This window comes from Gadus morhua, chromosome 12 (genome assembly GCF_902167405.1).
Source record: "Gadus morhua chromosome 12, gadMor3.0, whole genome shotgun sequence".
Lineage (NCBI taxonomy): Eukaryota > Metazoa > Chordata > Actinopteri > Gadiformes > Gadidae > Gadus > Gadus morhua.
In genome coordinates, this window is record NC_044059.1 from 9,176,088 (window position 1) to 9,200,087 (window position 24,000).

Consider the following 24,000-nt stretch of genomic DNA (forward strand, 5'->3'; position numbering starts at 1 on the left):
ATAATAACGAAGAGGAAGAGAGACGACAGACTGTCCTTTTGGTTGTGAATTAGAGAGAACCAGAGAAAAGACGTGTGTGTGTGGGGTAGAAGGGGTCGGGGGGCACAATGAGCCCAGTGTTATCTGGGATGGTGGGAGGGCGGGGGGGGGGGGGGTTGCGATGGGGGGGCTCTGGTTACCACGGCGTCGAGAGACGGCAGCCTTATGACCGCCTTCATGACACAAAACTCTCTCCTCCTCTTCCTGCACTCCTGTTTTCTCCTCTTGTTCTGGCCTGGTGTCCTCCCTGGGCGACTCTCCATGTGTCTCTACTCCTCTCTCCCCCTCTATCCCTCTCTCCCCCCCTCTCCCCCCTTCTCTCCCTTGTTCAGGTAAGTGGAGAGGCCTGTTGTTCATATTCCATCATGAGTTGACGCTGTAGTAAACGGCGCGCTGAAATTCCCCGGTTATTATACCCGTCGCACGGGACCTTGTTATCAACATACACACACGCGCGCACACACACACACTTTTCTTTCATTGCATATTTTTAAAAACAGAAACACAATTAGGCTTGTGTTTCTGTGAAGGCTAGGCTTTTTTTTCTCTTCCTGAAATACAATAGCCCATTGCGTCTAGGCACGGGCCCACTTCATATTTTGCTAAAGTATGCGGTTCTTTGTGGACTCTAAAACCCTCTAACAACCCGGATTTCCCGGGTTGTTATTCCAAGGACAGAAATATTCAATGTCACGTTGAGTGTTTCGAAAACAAATTACAGTATTTTTTGAATTGTCTCTGTCTTTCTCATCTAGTCTCACTCGCTCCCACCATTACTCGCTCTAGCTCTCTCTACCTCGTTCTCTCCACCCCCCCCCCCCCTTTCTCTCTCTGTCCCGCCCTTTCTCTCTCTCCCCCCCGCTCTCTCTAACTCTCTCCCCCTCCCTACTCTCTCTCTTGCTCTCTCTCCCCCATCTCTCCCGTCTGTCGTTGGACCGCTTCAGGGACGTATCACTGAGTCATGAGACTAAAGTCTTAAGTAAAGTGGCCTATTAAAATGTCCTTGAGCAACACAGTGCATGTCCCTTTCTAAATCCGACCGGAGAGGAATGTCTATAATAAATGTTTGATTTGAAACAGCGGTGACACAGAAACAATTGGAGGGTTTCTAGATGTTTCCATCACGGAGAGCTCTTAGTCGTTGTGTGTGAGTTTTGTGTGCGTGTGTGTGTGTTTGTGAGTGTGTGTGTGCGCGGGCATGTCGGGAATTGGTCCACTGGTCATGCTTGAATAGTCACAGATGGCTGATGAAGGTGCTTTGCAAAGCGATTCAGCAAAAATCACTCTCTCTCTCTCAGTCTCTGTCCCTCTCTCTCTTTATCTTTGTCGTCCTGTGTCCCTCCACCGCTCTATACATCGTCCTCTCCCACACTCTCCTCCTACTCCTTCTCTCTCACGCTCTGTGTCTCTTCCTCTCTCCTCTCCCCATCCTTAGATCCATCTCTCTTCCTCTCGTTCTCTCGTCCCCCTCAGTCTCTCTTCCCTCCATCCCCCTCTCTCTCCTCTCTCCCCGCCTGCTGTGTCTTTGTCTCTCTCCCCCTCTCTCTCCCCCTCTCTCTCTCTCTCTCTTAGGGCCACAGTCCACTCAGAATAGACAGACGTCTGTAAAGTCCCCCAGCTTGGCAGCCGAGCCCTCAGTGTGTTGGCTCGGTGCCGCTGTTGTCATGCACACTGCAGGCTTTTGCTCCGGCTCTGAGATATACAGGGAGAGAACGGGCCTGAGTAGGAGGTGGAGTGGCGTGGTGCAGACGGGGGGCGTTCTTTGTCTTCTTTCACTGTTGTACGCACATACACCTGCGCAGTCATTCACTCACAGTCAGGCACAGAGACGCACGCACACGCACCCTGATGAGCCCCCTACTCAATGAGGGTCAGAGCTATTTACCCTGCCATCTTGTGGGGGTTTCCTGACGTGTGTGTGTGTGTGTGTGTGTGTGTGTGTGTGTGTGTGTGTGTGTGTGTGTGTGGGATTGGGTGTGTGCGGCATACTTTGTGGCTCTTCGGATGTACGTGCTGTGTTTGCGCAAACACGCGCGTTTACACGCACGCACACACACACACAGGTACACACACACACACACGGATGTACTAACGCACACACACACACACGGATGTACTAACACACAGTCCAATGAGGAGGAGGGGGTGGGAAGACCATATGGATCTGCCTGCTCCTTGCTGAGCGAGCCGGACGACAGCTGAACAGCTTGAGGTGGAGCACACGGGCCAGTCACATGCACACGTATGCACACACATAGAGGTACAAACACACTCACACACACATTATACAATGTAGCCGATCGTAATCATACAACTGAGAACTATTTGAATCCCTCTTTGTCTGAAATTCAAGATTTAAATATGCTGTATCGCAATGAGAGCATTTGGATTCTCTCTCTCTCTCTCTCTCTCTCTCTCTCTCTCTCTCTCTCTCTCTCTCTCTCTCTCTCTCTCTCTCTCTCTCTCTCTCTCTCTCTCTCTCTCTCTCTCTCTCTCTCTCTCTCTCTCTCCCTCCATCTTGTGTGTGTTACAGAGCACTTACCTGTGTGTTATGTCTGTCCACTTTGTAACTCTACCGCTATTACGTCATCTGCTCTCTATCTCTTTTCTCTCCTTCCTTCCACCCTAGGCGTCGTGACTGGACTCTAACTGAGTAGTGATTGGTGGACCTTGAAGGCTAGGCGGGCACACAAACAAATGCTCTGATGGCATTGGCCAAAACTGGAAGGAGTAAGAAAATAAGAGCACTCAATATTAAGTCACAATGGCTAGTGTGTGTGAGAGAGCAGAGTGCATCGAGCCAGGGAGAATGATAGACTATGGTCTCTCGGTTATCCTGTCAATACTTAGCAAATTATGCTCTCTCCCTCTCTCCCTTTTTTAATTATTCTCTTTTTCTGTTTCCAGTTTTTAATCTGGTCACCGGTGGATGGCCAGAAACCATGCAAAGAAACCCTACCAAATACCAAAAGTGTTTTTAAAATAGAAATGTAAATTAATTATAAATATTTATTTTCCACATGGAAGTCCTGTTGCCATAACGACGGTCGCTTGAGACCAATTAGGCTCAAGCTCTCTCCGGCTGGAAGCCTCAAACCTACAGTTTAAAATAAACCACGGCAAAACCAACTTCCTCCATTAAAACAATATGAACGTTTATATCTCCAAGGTTTTGAGTTTTATTGGATCAGGTCGTTTTCTATAGAAAATGGATGACCACGAAAGAGGAGGGCTTCGCGGCTCAGTCCAAAGGGTATCGGTTTGAATCCCAATTACCGCAGGCGTCTCTGGGCAAGATGCCCCAGCCCCTACCTGCTCCCTAGTCACACAAACAAATTAGTTATTTGGAGAGGGGCCAAATGTCTTCATAGTTAATACAGAAAATACAGAAATGATTATGAAGCCGTTATTTAAAGTGTAAAGTTGATATGAAAATAAATGGAAGTATCGATGGATATTATGCAGTCCCAGGTCTCTGAAGCACGCGGTCCAGATACGTGGCTTCTACTCTCACATGCAAACTGCAGACTCCCGTCGGCCTATCAGCCACACCTATCGATGTGATTGGCCTGCTGTGGTTGATCAACCCCCCCCGCCCCCTCCATAATGTTTCAACCCGTCTCTCTCGACCCCGCCCACGGGATTATGTGTGTACGTGTTTGACCGTTTCTCACGTTTTCTCCAGTCTCCTTCACCCTGAACTTTATCTTCTTCCTCATGTAACGTTGTTACTATCACTCTCTGTCCCTCTCCCTCTCGCTCTCTCTCTCTCGCCCTCTCTCTCTCTCTCTGTCATGCTCACTCGCTATCTCTCTCTCTTTCTCTCCGTCTCTGTCTTGCTCTCTCTCTCTCTCCCTCTCTCTCTTTCTCTGTTTCTTCTATTCAACGTTCTCTCCCATTTCTAATGTAGCGCAATGAACAATCTCTGTGTGTGTGTGTGTGCCCAGTTGGCTGGGATATACATGTCAAGTCAGTTCATTTTCGAAAGCAAAGTGTCAAAAGTATAGATTCTCCCACTCCTCCCTGTAGCTCGCTGTCATTCTGTCTCCCTCTCTCTCTCTCTCTCCAAGTGTCTCTCGCGCATGGTGTGTGTGTGTCTCCTTGTATGGTGGGACCCTGGCCACAGCAGGCAGAGTCGTTTGGCTGGAGAGACGACGGGGGGGGGGGGGGGAGAGAGAGAGAGAGAGAGAGAGATGGAGGGGGAATCAGAAGGGGAAAGGGGTGAGGAGGATAAAGAGTTGGGGGATAATGAGTGTTTTTGTTTGCTTGTTTGTGTTCAGTGCGCTAGAGAGGAAGGAAAATGGCCTCTTGTCTGCTGAAGATTCAAAATCATTATTTTCGTCCTTCGGTTGTACGTCTTGAAGAGATGTGTGCGCGCGCGCGCACACACACACACACACACACACACACACACACACACACACACACACACACACACACACACACACACACACACACACACACACACACCCCAACACACACACACACACACACACACCAGCAAGGCAGGGATAGATGGGTAGGCAGTGGACGATGGAGGAATGCTGTGTCGTGTAAAACGAAAAAAATAGGATTTTTAAGAGGTTTGCCAGCTGTCTGACCCTTGAACTCTGACCCTACCCCCCTTTCTATCTCCCTCTCTCGCTCTTCCCTGTACTCACTCAGCCAACAGCTGGTTTTGGTCTATTTGATCAGACTGTGAAGTGTATGTGTGTACGTGTGTGTAGTTAATGCATGTATGTAGTTATGCATGTGTGAATAATGCATACGGTGGACGTGCCCACATTTGCATGTGCACATTCATGCGGCCCCGTCTCTGTGCTTGCGCACGTGTGCTGAGAGAGAGGGCGGGCACGCCGTCTGCTGACCGCTTCTACCCACGTCCATGCCCTGTGCTGAAAGAAGACCTCTGTCTCGCGCATACGCACACACACACACACACACACACACACACACACACACACACACACACACACACACACACACACACACACACGTGCACACACACATATTGGACCAGCCAATCATGGAGGAATGGTGGGTACAGAAACAGAAAGAAAGGCAGAGGGAGAGAGAGAGAGGGGGATGGAAGGAGAGATAAGAAGAGGACAGAGTGAGAGAAGGGGAAGAGAGAAAAGCTGTGGGAGGGCAGTCTTCAACACTAGTCCATTGTTTCAGTCGCCCATAAAGATGGAATACATTCACTGGATATTGTGTCCCCAACCCCTTCCCTTTTGGCCTACCAGAGCCCAAGCCATCTGGGGTCAACACACATGCCCTTTGACCTCTCAAACCAGAGAGCACGGAACTTTCCCTGCTGTGACCCTTTCCATGTTATCCACAGACTGTGTGTGTGTGTGTGTGTGTGTGTGTGTGTGTGTGTGTGTGTGTGTGTGTGTGTGTGTGTGTGTGTGTGTGTGTGTGTGTGTGTGTGTGTGTGTGTGGTGGCGAAAGGTCTCAGTGACTCTGTGTTTTCATATATAGATAATTCAGGGCAGGAGGACCTTGGGGAACCCACTGCATTTCTCACTGCCTGTCCCAACGGCATAGCCCCCTGCGACTGCTCTATCATGCCCTTTAGTCTGTTTTCATGTTATTTCTCTATGTAAGCTGTATGTTTTTCTATGTAATAATACACCACTGCCATGTGTGTATATATCTCCTGTGTGTGTGTGTGTGTGTGTGTGTGTGTGTGTGTGTGTGTGTGTGTGTGTGTGTGTGTGTGGGTGTGTGTGTGTGTGTTTATTGGTGGTAGTTGCGATGGTGAGTGAAGGTGTCAGAGCTAGTGAAAGTGGACCAGTTGTCTTCCTCTTTTTTGTTTACCGTGGGGGGGGGGGGGGGGGACACACGGACACATGGACAGACAGAAACAGTTAGTGGGGTCAACTTGTCCATCTGTCTCCGTTCCTTGCGAGGTCCGCTTGATTGATAGCTTGTGTGGGGGGGGGGAGAGGGTGTAGGGGGTCCCGGGTGGTATTTTGCCCTCCCTCTTGAACCCACCCTTTGTCGACTCACTGGAGTCAATACGGTTAGAGTCGTAACACACTATTTATTGGATTTTCCTTTTTAATAGAATGATGAGATTCTAATTAAACACCATTAAAAGACAGCAATAAAATGACTGTGAAGTGTGAAATTAAATCTAAAACGTTATCGTCAGTGGTTATCCTATCCTTGACATCTTTGAGACTGCTTGAATGGCTCGGCGAGCGATCAAAAAGCATTTGAACGATATCAAATGAGGATAGGACCTGGATTTGAGCCCGTACGTCATCAAAGATCATGACTGTATATATCTGATCTGCCCTGCTGATATCCACAGGCCCAAAGAAAGCACGCTATCTCTCCATCTTGGCATCTGAAGGCAACCCGCCTTTACAGCGAGGAGCTCTTTACCCTTTGTTTCAGGAAAATATATAAAGGGATTCTTGCTCTTCCGATGAGTCGGGCTCACATTAACCAAATGAAAGCTCTTTGTTCTCTTTCATGATAACTGGGAGATGGAGCAGGTGAGGGGGGGTTGGGTGGGGGTGGTTGGGTTAATGGCCCTTGAGAAAAGGTAACTTGTCTAGACTTGTATTCATCACCATTCACCACTCGGCCTCTTGAACAGGCTGAAAAATTAATTCCACATAATGATGTCTTTTTCTTCTTGTACTTGAGGATAGTACAAATGGGCTCCGATAATAAAAGAGAACAGTTTATGCAAATGACCTTTAACAATCGTGCCGTGTTTAAGGATGTTAAAGACTAGTTTCTCATTTCTTTGTGTATAAATCATTTCGACATACATTTTTTTTATTGGATTATGTTTGAGGACGGCATGGCTGATTTTGGTTTGGGGTTGGGTTGGAACAGCGTCGTGTGCCTTCTGCAAATCAGAAGCAGACCACTTACCATTCGGCCGTCCAACGCTAATGGCCGTGTGCCTCCACCGCACAACGTTTGCTCAGCAACAGATTGCTAGGGAGCTCCTGCTTTGCGTTCTCCCAGCTCTCCTGTTCTCTCCTTCCCCCACGAGGAGGTGTGGGGATCAGTTCTTAATGTCCTCCTCCTCCTCTACTTTCTTTGGGTCTCGTCTCTCCTCACTCTAAATAATAGTATTCCCTTCCTCGGGTCCATTGGAAGCATGTACACTCCTGTGTGTTCCCGTCTCCATTCCAACCACTTCAACATGTTCTCTCTCTCCCCTACCTCTTCCTCTCTCTCTCCACTTCCCTCTTCTTGTCTCTCTCCCCTTCCCTCTTCTCTCTCTCCACTTCCCTCTTCTTGTCTCTCTCCCCTTTCCTCTTCTCTCTCTCCACTTCCCTCTTCTTCTCTCTCTCCCCTTCCCTCTTCTCTCTCTCCCCTTTCCTCTTCTTGTCTCTCTCCCCTTCCCTCTTCTTGTCTCTCTCCCCTCTCTTCTCCTCTCTCTCCCCTTCCCTCTCCTTCTCTCCCTCCACCTCCCTCTGTATCTCTATCGATCCATCCCTCCCTCCTTCGCTCTCTGTCTCTCCCTCTCACCTCCTCTCAGTCTCTGTCCCTCTCCCTCTCTCTCTCACCCTGTCTCACTCCCACCCTTCCCCTCTCGATCTTTGTCTCCCTCGATGTCTATTTCTATCCGCCTCCCTTCCAGTCTCCCTCTGTCTCCCCCTCCTCCCCCCCCCCCCCTCCCTTTTGCCCACCAGAGCAGCAGGCCATCTTTGACACTGCGATCATTGTCCTCATCTTTTGGTCAGGGCCCAACGGGTGCCGTCATCCCAATACTAGACAGACACACACACACACACACACACACACACACACACACACACACACACACACACACACACACACACACACACACACACACACACACACACACACACACACACCGCCTCTCAGTGTCTATCCGATAATGAACAGCTCTGTTTCCTCCCGCACTATCCCTGGCCCTGTCTGGCTCAGGTACTGGCTGCAGGGGTGTGGGGGAGGGAGAGGGGGAGGGAGAGGGGGAGATCACTAACCTGTGACCTTGGTGATGGTTGCCAGACGGTCTCCTCCGTCTGTGTGTGTGTATGTGTGAGTGTGTGTTTTTGTCTGGTTGGTGTGTGTCTGTGCATATGTCTGTGAAAGTGTGTGTTTGAGAGAGGGAGAGAGTGTGTGTGCGTGTGTGTGTGTGTGTGTGTGTGTGTGTGTGTGTGTGTGTGTGTGTGTGTGTGTGTGTGTGTGTGTGTGTGTGTGTGTGTGTGTGTGTGTGTGTGTGTGTGTTTCCATGCCAACATGCACTGCCGTGCAGTGGTCAGCCGGGGTCGGACAGCGGACACAAAATCGGTCACGCTTCTCACACGAAACAAAATGGCTGCCCATTACCACCATTATCCTCCTCTCACACCCACAACCCCACACACACCCACACACACCCCCACACACGAGCACATAACCACCACCAGCGACTCTGCGCCTGTGCTCAACCTTTAACGGAGGACGGTTTAAGAGGAAAGCCACAGGGAGCCGCGTGTTTATTGGCTGGAAAGCACAGCTTCATAATGTTCAGGCGAAGGTCATTTCCTGCTGAGCCCGGTTTGGGAGGGGGGGGGGGGGGTCAGTGGCGGAGGTAAAGACACTAAAGCCCCGCACTTTTGGACTTAAGACGCCGAAAGCAAGCGGGCTCGGAGCCCTTTCGCTTTTCTCCTTCTGTTTGTTCTGAGGACAGACACGCACGCACACAGACAGACACGCAGACAGTCAGACAGACAGAGTGACACACACACACACACCAGGCCCAATGTTGAGGCAGTTGTTTCAGCGTGATAAAAATAGCCGAATTGCTATTCCCCTGTCTAGCTTAAAACACATTGCTTAATACAATCAAGCTTAAAACATGATTTCAACCACCTTCCTTATAATAAAGAACAACAAGGTGCATGTTACTTCTTGATTGTTAGGACCTGAGTTGGCCATGTTTTTTAACCGGTGGTTCGACCTTTTCTCTGTGGAATAAAAGCCCTGCAGATGATTGGACCGTGGGTTCATTCTTGTAAAAACGAGATGTTCTTGAGAACCCATGCTTAGGTTAGTTGTCTCTCTGGGGTTGGGGATGGGGGGGGGGGGGGGGGTATGCTTACACAAGCCCTCCCACGAGCTGCTGAAGAACCGCAGTTGATCTCTCCATCACTCCTTTGGTTCCCTTCTTCTGAGGGCGCGGCCATGGGCTCGGGTGTCTATGGTGGTATGACCGAGGGGCAAAGGCTCATGGGAAAGTGTCTCCCACTGCGGGGGTTGCCAGGGCCGGGGGTTTGACAGTCTCTTAATGAGGTCACGGGGGGGCTAGAGGGCCCCTCCAACCACGTAAAAAATGGCCCTTCCAGAGATCGTTAAAAAAAACAAGCCAAGAAGGAGTGAGTTTTCTCTTCCTTAATGGCGTCCACGTGTTGGAGACAGAGGACGCTTTGCTGAGGAAGGGCAGCTGGAAAGAGTAGGACAGCGATGCGGCTTATAGAATGGCTCTGGGGATGGAATCCCAGTGGAGAAGGTTCTGGGTTCGATCCCCAACGTATGTCGTGTCCCGGCCTTTAGGCATCCTTCAGCGTAACGCCCTAACCCCTACCTGTTGCTCGATGACATGTGTCTGAATTCACCCTCGGTGGCTTTGGATGAAGGACTTAAACGGTGACTTCCACACCGCCATTGTCACCCAAGGCTTTTTGAGGATTATGGGAACGAGGAAGAAACTTTGGTCCATTAGTATTCTGGTCGTTTCTTTGCCTTCCAGCACTCAATTATACATCGTCATCCCATGGAATATTTACATTGACTTGGGATGCCAGGAAGCTGTGGTTGCATTCTCAGAGTATGAGTTTATCTTTTGGGGAATGCTGTAGACTTCTCTTACAGGGCGTAAATCTCTAATGAATGTAGAAAAATGGCTAATCTTGCACATAAGACACTGAGAAGTCATTTTATGTCTCATTAGAAATTGAAATAGTTATACATATTGCGCACATGCTAGGAGAGAGGGGTACTTAAGGTTAGCATTCCTTCTTAGGAGAAACGTAGAGAGATAGAAGAACAGCTTGGCAAGAAGAAAAATAGTTAGACAGGAAGGTGGAAAGGTAGACACTCAGACATTTACATAATAGTCCTGAAGATCCATGCAAATGCGTGCGATTTCCAGGCCAACATCTACAATGCAGGCAGAGTTAAGTATGCATGAGATAGAGGGCAAGAACGAAAGGGTGGGGGGATGGTGGAGTGGTGTGAGTGTGTGTGTGTGTGTGGGGGGGGCTTTAGGGAATAAGGGAAACGGAGATGAAGGATTTAGATGTAATTGTAGATTCTGCTCACGTATATGCACACTCATGGGCACTTCCGTACGCGCGCGCGCATGCACACACACACACACACACACACACACACACACACACACACACACACACACACACGCACACCCCACTACTCCACCCTCACTCAGAGACAAACACACAGACAGGCAGAGAGTGAGCGGCAGAGCCCGGTCATTATACCTGAAATCACCTTAAGGATTTGGGTTTGTTGGGGTACAACACGATTGCTTGCAGAGTCAGAGCCTGGGCGGCCTGGGTTTACCACGGGCTAAGATCTCCCTCCGCACGCAAGACCCAGTTAAACAGAAATACAGTCACGAAGCCACCCCACACGAAGCAGCCACAAGTTACATTTATGTGTCCTCGGTTTCTCCAATGGCTTGAAACCCAAAGCAGACCGCCGCTGGTCTGAGATAAAGAGCTTGTCATTGGGGCCATGGACCCTCACAAATAATTGAGAAAAAGATTCTTATTTCAAAAGCAAAAGTGGTGAGCTAATTGAGAACCTTTTGCCTGAAATGTTTGAACTTCATTGATGATCATCGAAAATGTTATGGATTCTATGATTGCAAAGCAGTCTACTTTTAAGGCCGTCTGTGTCATCAAGGTTATATAAGATGGGGTTGGTTTAGTCTTATAATGTGGCCAGCAGAATTTCTCTTTGACAGTCACTTACTTTCCTTTCCTTATTACCAAGAAGGCCTAGACATGGGCCTAGTTTTTCATTATTTCTACGTTTATACTACTCTTACAGAGCACGCCATAGCTTCATATTTGAGCATTCTGCCATTCCGAACCAGGCACATTCTTTAAATCACTGAAGGGGAAGTGAAGCATGAAATGTTTAATTCACAAGGTTGACACAAACAGTCAAACAAACCCTGGGAAATATATATTTAAATTAATCCCCCTGGTGCTGCTGAATAACTAGCATGTGCCATGATGATGTGTCAAGCACATTTCAACACTCTCCTTGCCTTACGCTCTTGCTCATGTGGATTTACCGCTCATATTCCCCACAGCAGGCCACTAAACATTGCCTTAACCAGACCGGAGGGGGATCTTTGATCTGAAAGTCAAAACCAGAAACCTGCTTGTTGAAATTCAACTCCTCTAATCAGAAGCCCATTGCGATCCAAAAAAACACTAATGGATAAAAACCATCAAGCTAGTGTCAGAATCTTGGCATGTCCCCACCCCACCTCTCAGTAACCTGGACTGGTCCAGAACTGAATGAGATGGGAGCCTTGTGCGATAAGCAACCACGCACCATGAAATGCAGGAATATGGCACGCTTTGATTTAGTAAACAGCCCCCACTCGCATGACTCCCTTTAATTTAATTTTGCGCTGGTATTGCCTGAATGGATAACAAAACACACATGTGCTTGCATGCCATGCGCACACGCACACACTAATTCTCTGGTGTTTCGTAATCATCTGCAGCATGTCTTGAGGGAACACCTAAGAGGAAGATTTCCAATCCAAATTTGGTTGCCGGAGAAAATAAACAGCGAGTGACGACATGCTCCTGAAGCTGTTCCTCACAAAAACACCCGTGCACGTACACGTGCGTACACACACACACACACACACACACACACACACACACACACACACACACACACACACACACACACACACACACACACACACACACACACACACACACACTAACAATCTCAGTAGATGTCCAAACATTCATGTATGATGTGGGAATCCTTGGATTTGAGGACCTCCTCAACAACCCTTGAGAGACAGCTGTCTTAACCCAGAAACACAGCGGTGTTCAAGAGGAAGATCAACATGACCGTGAACATCAGTTTGTTACTCACTGCTTCGCTCAATAGTAAATAGTTTTGGTTAAACCAAAATATGTTGAATGATTCAAGGGCACAAACTAGAGCTCTGGCTGCGATGTATGAACAAACAACGACCCGGCGTTGTTTAAAATTCAAATAAAAGTTGATGTAGAGAGTCAGTCAACCAGGCTACAAATTAAAATGAGTGAGGGATTTAGCGATAAGTCATGTTATAATGCAGGGTTTAAAACGGCCTGTCCCTCCCTGTAGTTTATTCCTTGTAAGACATTGATCGCTAATACGTGCATGTTGCAATAAGTGGTGTGGCAAGGACTGTATGTATCATTAGCCTTCGATTTCAAGCTGTGTTACACCACAGCTTTTTAAACCAAATGGCGATCTTTGTATTGACTCCTCCTAAACACAGAGGAGGTAAAATACCGCTTCCAAATACCACTTTTACCACCATGGTTTCCTTTTGCATCCAGCTAATGTGAATAACGGTTTGGGCGGGGAATGTTTTTAGCGATCGATTAGCCCCTCGCTAGCCTAGCCTGAAACAAACAACTGAAGTACCCTTTTTATCTGAATTTGGAGCCCATTTCCGAACTGGTCTCGGGAGAGGCGTGCGTTGCTGGCTTTTAGCGAGGGCATGCGGGATGGGGCGTGTTGTTTTTTTCCAGTTCTGTTCTATTTATATGGGGGTGTTAATGGCGAGACAGGGCGGGAAAGTGGAGCTGCATCTCCCCGACCACATGCGTTGCGGTGATAATAGCCACACTCTCCTGACGGCTGGGATCGACGCAGGGCAGGACTCCCCCCGGCCAGATGTTAGGTCCATCTTCCACAGATGCTGACAACAAGGCCATGAATATCAAAAATGCAAATGAATCTTACTGCAAACCGAAAGCATAACACAAACGCACCGTTGGATAAGTATACAAATGTCCCTATCTGCCTTGCAACCTTAACCAAGGAGTGATGAATAAAAAGTCAAGCTACGAATCGTTACAATTTTCAGCCATCCTTCAGCTAAGTCAGCTATCACCAAAGTGAAAGAAAGCCTCCACTATACAAAGGTCCAACATGGCGTTGAGGGTTTTCGAACCCTCTCGCCGAGCAGTCCTGTTGGCATAATTACAATACACTAATGGTAGGTCACAGACAGTTGCTAGCGGAGATTGTTGTGAGGTGGTAGCTGCCGAGAAATTGTACTCCTAGTCTTCACAGTATGAATGCCAGACCGTTCAAATTGTAATTATCTCAAATCCGTCGTTGGGATTCACCGATACTATTTGTCAAACGTGAGTAGTGCATGTTTCAAGGATGCAATGGTATGAATACGATTATTTCTAAGCAGAAGCGAAAAGATTTTGATTGGTTGGTTCATCGTTCGTAGGATCAATAAACCGATTGGTTAGAGACTTTGCTGACATTGCCTAACCCCCTGTTTAATCCTACCCAAGTTATACCTGGCATCCGAAAGCACACACAAAAACACGGGCCAACGACTCGCATTCGGAATAAGAATCATTCCTATCAGTTCTCGTAATGCTTATTAGATATAAACAGCCCCTTAATGATACAACAAAGCTAAAACAAGGATGTCGCTGGATTTAAGAGGACGTCTCACAAATTGAAAGAGTAATCATCTTCTATCTTCCCTGTCACCGTGTGGGACCTGAACGATACAGATTACAGACCAGTCAAAACAGTCCAGCCAGGGCCAAACAGGGCCTTTAGGCCGTCATCACCCACCGACCGGCGGCTTCCAGAATTCGCTTTCTTTCTGGTACAAAGAGGGGTGTTTGGAGTCTACTCAATATCCGTTCATCCTCTCTCTCCCTCCTTGTCAGTGACATCACCTGCCCTCCAGGCTGGGGACGACACAAAGTTTGCACACCCCCGGCGCATGTCGCCGCCCGTGTCCTCTCATTGTGAGTCTCTCTGGGCGCCCGCCCACCCCTGTTCGACGGTGTGCCGCACAATGGAAGCTATTGTGGACTTAAATAAGGGCTTGTGTGTGTGTGTTTGTGCAATGTTTGGCCTGTATATACTCGGTGTGTCTACACAAGTCGACCTGTAAGCTTACGGATACTGTACACACAAATGGCATGCCCGTGTGTATTACGCGTGTGTTCTTGGCGCCCTCCCTTCCGAAAGCCGCGTCCGTGCGTGGAAACGCGGCTTTTGACTTGTTGTGTGAGGCGGCGTGCACGTACACGTGTCAGTGTGTGTGTGCGTGTTTGGTGTGTGAAGTCAGAGTGCTCTTTCATGTTTGTTTGCTTCTGAGGCAGATGAATAGATTGGCCCTGCGGCGATGAAAAGGCGAGAGCGTCTTGGCGCAGGTTGCCTTGTGCTGTCTGGGCTGCGCGGTTTCAATAGGATTAGCTCTGGGCTCTCCTTCCATCCTCCGGGGCCACAGGCACAGGGAAACAAACGACACAAGAAAAACGGAGACAAAGCATAGGACTAAATGTACGTTTAGATGTTTTGGGGGGGGAACTAAAACACGTTGTTTGGTGTGTTTCAGGGGGAGATTACGCTTGGTTCTCGAGCAGCTTAGTCACTGAAGGGTACTACTGCTGCAAAGGACGCTGGGATATTTGTACGCACTCGCACTCAATCTGTGTGTTAATTTACATCTGTCACCTCCGGAATAACATGTTACCCTCCTGTGGGACTTTTGGATTTAGGAGTAATTCCCTCTCGCTCTCTAGTCTCTCTCGCTCTCTCTCTCTGGCTGGATTCAGGCATTGTACTCTAACCTCCTTCTCTGTCTCTCTCTCTCTGTCTGTCAGTCTGTCTGTCTCCCTCTCTCTGTCTCCCACCCCCCTGTACCCCCCTCTCATTTCCTCCATGTAATTACAGAGTGCGAGCAGCGGTGCTATGCACAATACAAATCAATAAGGATGTGTGTGTGTGTGTGCGTGTACGTGTGTGTATGTGTGCGTGTGTGTGTGTGTGTACATTCGTGTGTGTGTGTGTGTGTGTGTGTGTGTGTCGCAGGGTCCCCTCTTCAGCCGTCTCTCCAAGAGAAAGGGTGTGTGTATGTGTGTGTGTTTGCACGGATTAATGGCAGTTCTACTAAAACAAAGGGATGGTTTCTAGATTACCGCCTGGGTAATTACGAGGCGCTGAGATAAGCAAAGAACCAGGAGATGGGGTGATTAGAAAGCAGAGTCACAAAGACGGGGGGGAAGAGGGTGGCATTAACGGTAGGGGAGGAGGAACAAGATGGTGGCAGTTGGAGGGGGGGGGGGGGGACTTCAATTAGTCCTATGCCATCGCAGATTGCTTCCTTTGTCTCCTTGGGGACTCTCAGGAAGGTGTGAACGTCACCTACCTCCCACCCAAGATGCGGCCCCTCTGCTCAAATGAAAGAGGGTCATGAGTTCAACCCGACACACATACAACGTGAAACTCATTTAAAACCACTTTTTAAAAGTGTCTTCAAAAAAAACGTGGATCATTTGTGATGTCAAGAAACGTGGTCGATTGAAGATTTTGCCGCCTGTGCTTTTGTGTGTAGCTGCTCCAATTTTGATGAATGGCTTTGATGGTTCTCAAAAACTTTTAAGTCACTTTTGTGTGGGTAAGCCTTCAAGAGAGGACTCATGTCAATTATAAGCTGGATATTAACCTTTCTCCCCCCTTTCTTTCTCCTTCTCTCAGAGTGCCCCAGCCTGCGTGAAGACCCCACTCCCTGCCCGGTAGGGCCCTCGGCTCCCTGGCCTCAGGTCGAAGGTTAACTCCGGTCCTCTGCCACCCCACTGGAACCAAGATGGCCGCCGGCAGTGCCTCCTCGGTTTCCCTGCCGGCCCTCCTGCCTGTGGGGACCCTGCTGCTGTCGCTGCTCCTCACCGGCTCCCACGCCTTAGGTATGCCCATAGGGTCGCCGTACTAAACTAGGGAAAAGTTAAAATAGTGTTCAGAATGAAATGAACTGGCAGGTTGTATTATCAAGGGTTTTTCCCTGTGTCCCTCTGTCTGATCAGTCGGATGTCTCATGCTGTTGCTCAAAGGCAATCAAAGCAAGAGCAGGCACACGCACACAAACACACATGCATGCATACACCCATTAGCGGGCACACACACACACACACACACACACACACACACACACACACACACACACACACACACACACACACACACACACACACACACACACACACACACACACACACACACACACACACACACACACACACACACACACACACACACACAATTATGCCTTTGAAAGCTGTGGATGCGCTTATCTTTATTTCGGCTGGCTAAATCCACTCATCTCCCCTTCCTCTTCATTTGTAACTTGTAGAATAGTTTTTCAAACAGTCTGTTACTTGTAGATAAGCTCCTCCAACAGTCTGCTACTTGTAGAACTTCTCATCAGCAGTCTGTTGCACTAGAACATCTCTTCAACAGGGTGTTACTAGTAGAACATCTCATCAACCGTCTTTTACTAGCAGAACATATCCTCAACAGACTGCTTCTAGCAGAGCATCTCAGGTTTAAGTAGTAGAACATATCCTCAGCAGTCTTCTGCTAGCAGAACATCTCAGCAGTCTGTGACGAGCAGAGCATCTCAGCAGTCTGTGACGAGCAGAGCATCTCGGTAGTCTTTTAGTGACAGAACACCTCGGCAGTCCTGTGCTCGCAGAGCATCTCCTCGACACCGGGTTAGCGGTAGGGGGTCCTCGAGGAGTGTCTTATCCCCTCCGCTGAGCTCCTGCTCTGTTTGTTCTGCCCCGTTTCCTCCTAAAGATGGGCTTAGAGAGAGGGGCATTAGAGAGAAAGGAAACAAAGAGGAGGGAGTCTACGACAGGAGCCCGGCAGACCTCCAGCCGACTGTTTAGAAACCCTGCCTGTGGGTGTTCGCTCTGTGTGTGTGTTCATGCGTGCGTACGTGTATGTGTGTGTACGGCGTCCTCCCTCTCGCTATTTTGATTGGATGCGGTCTAACTTTCCGTCCCCTTTTTTCTTTTGTGTGGGCTCAAGGTGCCTCACTTCCCTCTCTTCCGCTGTACACATCTCCATAACCTTGGTCTCTTATTCTCTTCACTTGACCGGTAACACAAAAACAAAAAAAAAGAAACAGAGTGTACTTTCAGTTGAACAAATGAAAGCAGAAGCCTTGGATGTATATGAATCAGTGTGCCATTTTCAAATGTTCAAACAGCTTTGTTACTCTCCCGCCCTGTTCTCTTCTGTTCTCGTTGGCCTCACCACGCGTCATTCTCTGTGACCTCTCCTAGTCTCCCTGAATGTCTCTCTCACTACCACTCCCTCAATTTCTCCCCCTCCCCCTCTCTGTTGCTCTCTCTACCTTTCCCTCTCTCTCTCTCTCCCGCCATCTCTGTAGCTCTCTCTCTACCTCTCCCTCCATCTCTCTCCCTCCGTCTCTCTCTGAATGTCTCTCTCTCTACCTCTCCCTCTATTTCTCCCCCTCCCCCTCTCTGTTGCTCTCTCTACCTTTCCCTCTCTCTCTCTCTCTCCCGCCATCTCTGTAGCTCTCTCTCTACCTCTCCCTCCATCTCTCTCCCTCCGTCTCTCTCTGAATGTCTCTCTCTCTACCTCTCCTTCCATCTCTCCCACCCCCTCTCTCTAGCTCTCTCTCTACCTCTCTCTCCCCCTCCGTCTCTCTCTGAATGTATCTCTCTACCTCTCCCTCCATCTCTCTCCACCTCCGTCTCTCTCTGAATGTCTCTCTAATTCTCCCTTTGTCTCTCTCTCTTCCTCGGCCCCTCTCTGTTGCTCTCTCTCATGTGCTGGCCATTGCATCTCCCTCCTGCCTGCATGTGTATCCGTGACTGTATCTCTTTCTATATCCGTCCCTCTCTTATCTCCCCGTCTCTAGCTTCCCTTCTCCTCCTCCCTAGAGACCTCTTCCGCTGTCAACATCTCCACTCCAATCTCCAGCACACGCACGTGCACACACGCACACACATGCACAAACACACCCCCTCTCCTGCAGCCTTCCCATTTCCAGCACACATGCACGCACACACATGCACACATACACATACACACACACACACATACACCCCCCACACACACACATTTCCTGCATGCTCATGCAAGCATGCACACACAATGTCCACAGAGACCCAATCATCTGCACACAGATCGACAGTCACACATTTTTGCAAATTGGGCACACAAAGACTTAAATGGCAGTGCAGATTGAGTACAGACACATACACACACACAGAGACACACACAGACAGACAGCATGTCTCCATCTGTCAGTATCTGACAGTCTGTCTGCTCGTGGGTACGATTCCTCTTATCTGTCAAGGGTTTTTCCTCTTCCTTCCACTTTTACTATTTAATCCCTCATCACACGCACACATCCTTCGATTGGTGCAGTGACTGTTGGATGTGGCCACACCTGTTCTGTGTGATTGACAGCTTTCTGAGGGCCTCCATTTCCTTTGTCAACACGCCCATCTCTCGCTCTCGCTCTCGCTCTCGCTCTCCCTCTCTCTCTCTCTCTCTCTCTCGCTCTCTCTCTCTCTCTCACCCTGCCATCTCCTGCGGGGTCTACACACCTGTCGTCATTATGGCCATAAATGTTCACACACACACACACACACACACACACACACACACACACACACACACACACACACACACACACACACACACACACACACACACAGCCACACACAGCCAGGGGTGCTGTCCAATTATATTCAAACACACCTGATCTTGAGGGGACAAGAGCCCTTCCCCCACTTCATCACACACAAACGCACACACACGCACACACACACGCACAAACCGGACACACACACACAAGCACACAGAGCAGAGATGCAGAACAAAGAGCATGACATCATTCCACATCTCATCTTTTTATCCCTTGTTCGTCCCAGCTTCTCCCCCCTCTCTCTCTCTCTCTCTCGCTCTCTCTCTCTCTCTCTCTCTCTCTCTCTCTCTCTCTCTCTCTCTCTCTCTCTCTCTCTCTCTCTCTCTCTCTCTCTCTCTCTCTCTCTCTCTCCCTCTCCCTCTCTCTCTCTTTCTCTCTCCCCCTCTCTCTCTCTCTCTCTCTCTCTCTCTCTCTCCTCGCCCCATGTATCCTCTGAAGGAAACGTTTTTAATCAAAGCTGAATGCTAGTCTTCTGAGTAAATACATCAACAGAAATCTGTGTGTGTGATTGCATAAGCAAAGCAAATGTGTGACAGCGTAATTGTGTCTTATCCATCCTTGTGTGTGTGTGTGTGTGTGTCTGTGTGGAGCAGTCATTGAAAATGTGTACTTGTGACTGATACTTGCGTTGTATTTAGAGTCAGGCTGTATGAGGACCAGACCATCATCGGCCAGATTATCATCCCATGTGAAGTCAAACGAAATGTGTCCGTGCCAGTTCAGCCTCCTAAAATGTACAGAAATACGGTACAGAAAAACGACTCGTCCTATTCCTTTCATGGTTGTATTCATGTTGGCGGTATTAAAGTGGTATTCATGTTGGTGTGCATTGTGCTGTTTGAGAAGCAGCCACAGACTGCTATCCCTATCAACAACAGCCACATGGAGTTTGGCTTTTTTGCTCCAGCTATCTCCCTGTCTCTCCTCCTTTCAGCGCAGCGTCCTGTCGCTGAAATTAAACTGCGTGTTGCCGGTCTGGGGTGATTATACAGGAAAATAAATAAACAAACACCACAAAAAAAAGGTGGGCCCTTTGAAATTGTTCCGCCTCACCAACTTTTCATGAGTGCTATCCTAATTCTGTTCCCATCTTCAAAGGGTTCTGAATCCAGCGATTTGGTACAGGGAAAAATAAATAAGAATCAAACTTTGCCTTCCCCAAAATGCTAGACTGCGTCACTGACATATTCTATCAGCGCTTTTTTTTACTATTAACCGCATGGAGTGCGGGAAAAATTATGCAGTCTCCTTTTTTTTTTTAGAATGGATTCTGAAGCACATTCAAAACCGCCCTAAAAACCGGCCAACTTGTTTTTCGTGTCCCATGTTCATATCGTCTGTTTATTAGAGGGCGGCCATTTTCCTTCTTAGTGTCGCCATCTCGACGTCGCCTCGTTTCTCCGATAAAGCAATCGCCTCGTTTTCTCGGGGTAGTTTCCGTTTGCTCCGTTTCCTCGGATCCGTCGACACGAATTACCATCAGAAAATGACAGGCGCTACGTGTCTCCAGAGAGGGGGGGAAGAAAGAAAGAAACTCAATTTGCTTCACTGTTGTCCCAACTCATTTTACCTTCTCTAAACGTTGGCAATTTCAAAATCAATCTGGCTGGGGTGCCGCTGTAATTCCTCTGGTTGTATCCGTTTCCAGCGAGTTAAGGGATAGTTACAGATACCCATTTGGCCCTTTTCTCTTTCGTTTGTCCCAGCGGTTTCTTTGGGACCAATTTAGTCAAATTATTGGCGAAAGCGTTGTGCTATTGCAGCAGGATTTCTTTCTTCCCCCCCCCCCCCCTTCCAGAACTTTAGCCTGCCAACTCCTCTACAAGCCCGTTGGACCCCCCCCCCCCCCCCGTTTGAACGCTACAAGCTCATTGGACGAGCTGTCTGCGTTGACACTTTATCCGTGTGATGCAATAGAGAAGGTTTTGGAAGCAAAGGATTGGAGGTTATTATGAAAGCACGGATGGTAATTAATATACTAGCAGGGGATGTGAGATATTTGGGGTATTCACTAACTATAGCGTTCAATCTGAGAGTTTATTTCTGGGGTGTTTTCAAAGACGGCGCCCCTAAAAAAAAATCTCATGTCGACTATGACGTGTTCTTGAATGTGAATGCAACCCTGCCACGATTTATAGAACATACAGACGAGACAAGTCAATGTCTTCTTCAGGGCTTGATAGCAGCCGGGGTGATTTTTACATTATTGCGTGGTTCAATCGCCCCCCCCACCCCCCTTCTCCTGGCCCTTGGTGCCGGCCCCGGCAGAACATTTTCTAATTAACCTTTCGTCGTTAGCTTCGGCGACCAAGGCGAGGAGGAATTTGTGGAGGGCTTCCAAGCCAAGCAGGCCTACTATGGAATCCAAGCTACCGAACCTGTGTTTGGTTATTCCTCAGTCCTGTTACTGCCGTTTCCAAACACGTTTGTCTTTCCTAGAAGAGTTGGATCGGTGCCTTGCTTAAAGGCAGAGGCCACAGGAGCAGGATCATGCCGTCATAAGTGTTTTGAATCGAAGCCGAAAGGTTCTTGATTCAACCCAGAAGCCTTCAGTCTACCTGTTGGCTTCCCTGAGCCGGCTGCCCTTACCCCAACCTGCTCATTAGTGACATGTATCTAAGGGAACCCATTTGGATGAAAGCCTCTACTCAAAAGGCGATCCGATGATTGACAGTGGATGTAATGGTAATGGAGGTAGATTATCTCTGTATAGCGGAGCCCTCTTTTTAGATCCATACTCAATAGTGGCCCTGTCACTTATGTTTTGTTCATTTAAATCCTCAATATTGGTCCTCGTACATCCTACAAACACACGCACGCACACACACACACACACACACACACACACGCGCCCTGCATACAAGGATACAGATATATACACACACACACACACACAGATCCTGCATATAAGGAGACAGATAACCCCCCCCCCCCCCATACACACACACACACACACACACACACACACACACACACACACACACACACACACACACACACACACACACACACACACACACACACACACACACACACACACACACACACATTCGACACCCTCCAACACACCTGTCCCATCAAGAGGAGTGTAAAAAGCACAGCACTCAGGAAACATCACAACCTGCCATATGTGAGGATCTGAAAGGCGTCCCCACTAAAAGCTGTCAGCATGCCTTGTAAAATTGTGTCATTTCCTAGCCGATGCCACGGCAACCTGTCACCTGTCCCTGCTCTTCCTCCTCACTTTATCTCCCTCTCCCTATCAGCTCTCTCTCCCTCACTCTCCCTCTATCCAAATCCCCTGCTTTCTCTCACCATGTCTCGCTCAGAGATGCACCAGCATGCATATCGTTTCCAAGTCTGTATACCCTTGCCAATATTCATCGAGATACTATTGGGACGTACCGATCTTGACACTTTATTTCATGTTTTTTATTGTAAGCAATAATGGATGCTCTCGAGTATCATCACAGCAAAGGGGGAGGAAAATATATGTTTTTACAAAGTACCCGAAGAAAGAAAGAAAGAACATTTGGCAAATATCTCACCATCTACCAATCTACCAAACCACTGATATTACCTATGTTGAACGATATCAGCCATTCTACATGATATATAGGTTCATACCCACTCACTCACTCACCCACCCACCCACCCACTCACTCACTCACTCACTCACTCACTCACTCACTCACTCACTCACTCACTCACTCACTCACTCACTCACTCACTCACTCACTCACTCACTCACAAAGCAACAGCGATGCCGAACAAAACATGACATCATGCCTCATCCTCTCATCCCTCACTTGTCCACCCCCCACTCTGTTCTCCAGTCCCTCCCTCTCTGCCATTTTTCCATCGCGCTAGGCATTGCTCTCATCCTCTGCAGCCCTTACACCCTCCCGCCATGCTCGCCGTTTCTGCTCATTTCCAAAGGCCGGCGCTATACATCTTGACCTCGGCACCCTGATGTTTATTTAATACCTCCGCACTCCGCCTCTCCCCCTGGACCCCCTGTCTCTCCTGTTCTGCCGTCTTCTCCTCCTTGCGTCTCGGGAGGTTGCGTAAGAAACCCAGCAGACACGCAGGAGCAGGAGAGCTTTTGACTGAAGGCGGCGTTTCCATAGTGATGGCTCTAAGCCGAGGCAACTTCCTAGAACTGGCCTAGATTGATGCCGCTCACTTCTTTAAGCAGTGTGTGTGTGTGTGTGTGTGTGTGTGTGTGTGTGTGTGTGTGTGTGTGTGTGTGTGTGTGTGTGTGTGTGTGTGTGTGTGTGTGTGTGTGTGTGTGTGTGTGTGTCTCTCTGTGTGTGTGTCCTTGTACTTTTATTCACTTCTGTGAGTGATTTGTTGGGGTCTATGTTTGGGATTGTGTAGTGGTGTGTACTTCTTTGTGCGTTAGCGCTTGTGCCTAGTGGTGTGTGTGTGAGTTTTTGTGTGTGCACATCACTGCATGTGTGTGTGTGAGTGCGTGCGTGGCTGTATAGAGCCAGACCAAGTGTTAAACACGCTAGAAGAACAAGCAGAAAGCCTGTTCATCGCGTGACATCCTACACACCTCTAACATATCCTAAAAGACACAAAGGCACACATCCTTTTCCGCTTACATGGCCAGTGTGAGCGAACACGTCGATTGAGCTCAGTTTTTGTTTTTGTTGATGTTTTTCACCAAGCAACCCACCTGACCAGTGCTGTGTTTCCAGTCATGTGTGTCCTAGCTAACAGGATAATTAAACTGGCTCCCTGGAAGATTAACTTTTACACTTTTTGTAAATCAGCTACCTGCCATGTTTAATCAGTGGGATACTTGGCTTCAATGTTGCACAGTGTTTTGGAGTGTTTTCCTTCCACTACTTTACTGTGAGGGTTGCTATGTAGAGCTTTACATAACCTAGCCCATAGAAGACAGTACACATGCAGGGCTTGCTCGTGAATTCACATCGCAATGACCGCCTACATTTTGTATAGGTTACGGTATAGTTCTGGATTTCAGACAACCTCAACTCTCTTTCTCTCTCTCTCTCCCTCTCCCTCTCCCTCTCCCTCCCTCCCTCAGCCCTAAAAGTAAAAATACAAGTTACCAAAAAAATAAAAAGAGAGACTGGGAAAGACACCAAGTGAGATGGATTCCAATTGGCTGTATTTTGGGCCACCTTTCTCTGCGCAATATCACAAAATGGCCTTGCGTCATTCCG

At 48.5% G+C, this 24,000-nt stretch overlaps 1 protein-coding gene across 1 annotated transcript in view; it reads left to right on the plus strand.

Annotated features, from left to right (window-relative positions):
- Positions 1-24,000, plus strand: part of ptprsa (protein tyrosine phosphatase receptor type Sa) — a 170,607-nt gene that overhangs the window by 24,364 nt on the left and 122,243 nt on the right. Inside the window, exon 2 of the mRNA XM_030372990.1 lies at positions 15,820-16,025. Within this exon, the coding sequence (XP_030228850.1) occupies positions 15,929-16,025 (97 nt within the window). The 5' untranslated portion in view covers positions 15,820-15,928. The remainder of the gene's footprint in view (positions 1-15,819; positions 16,026-24,000) is intronic.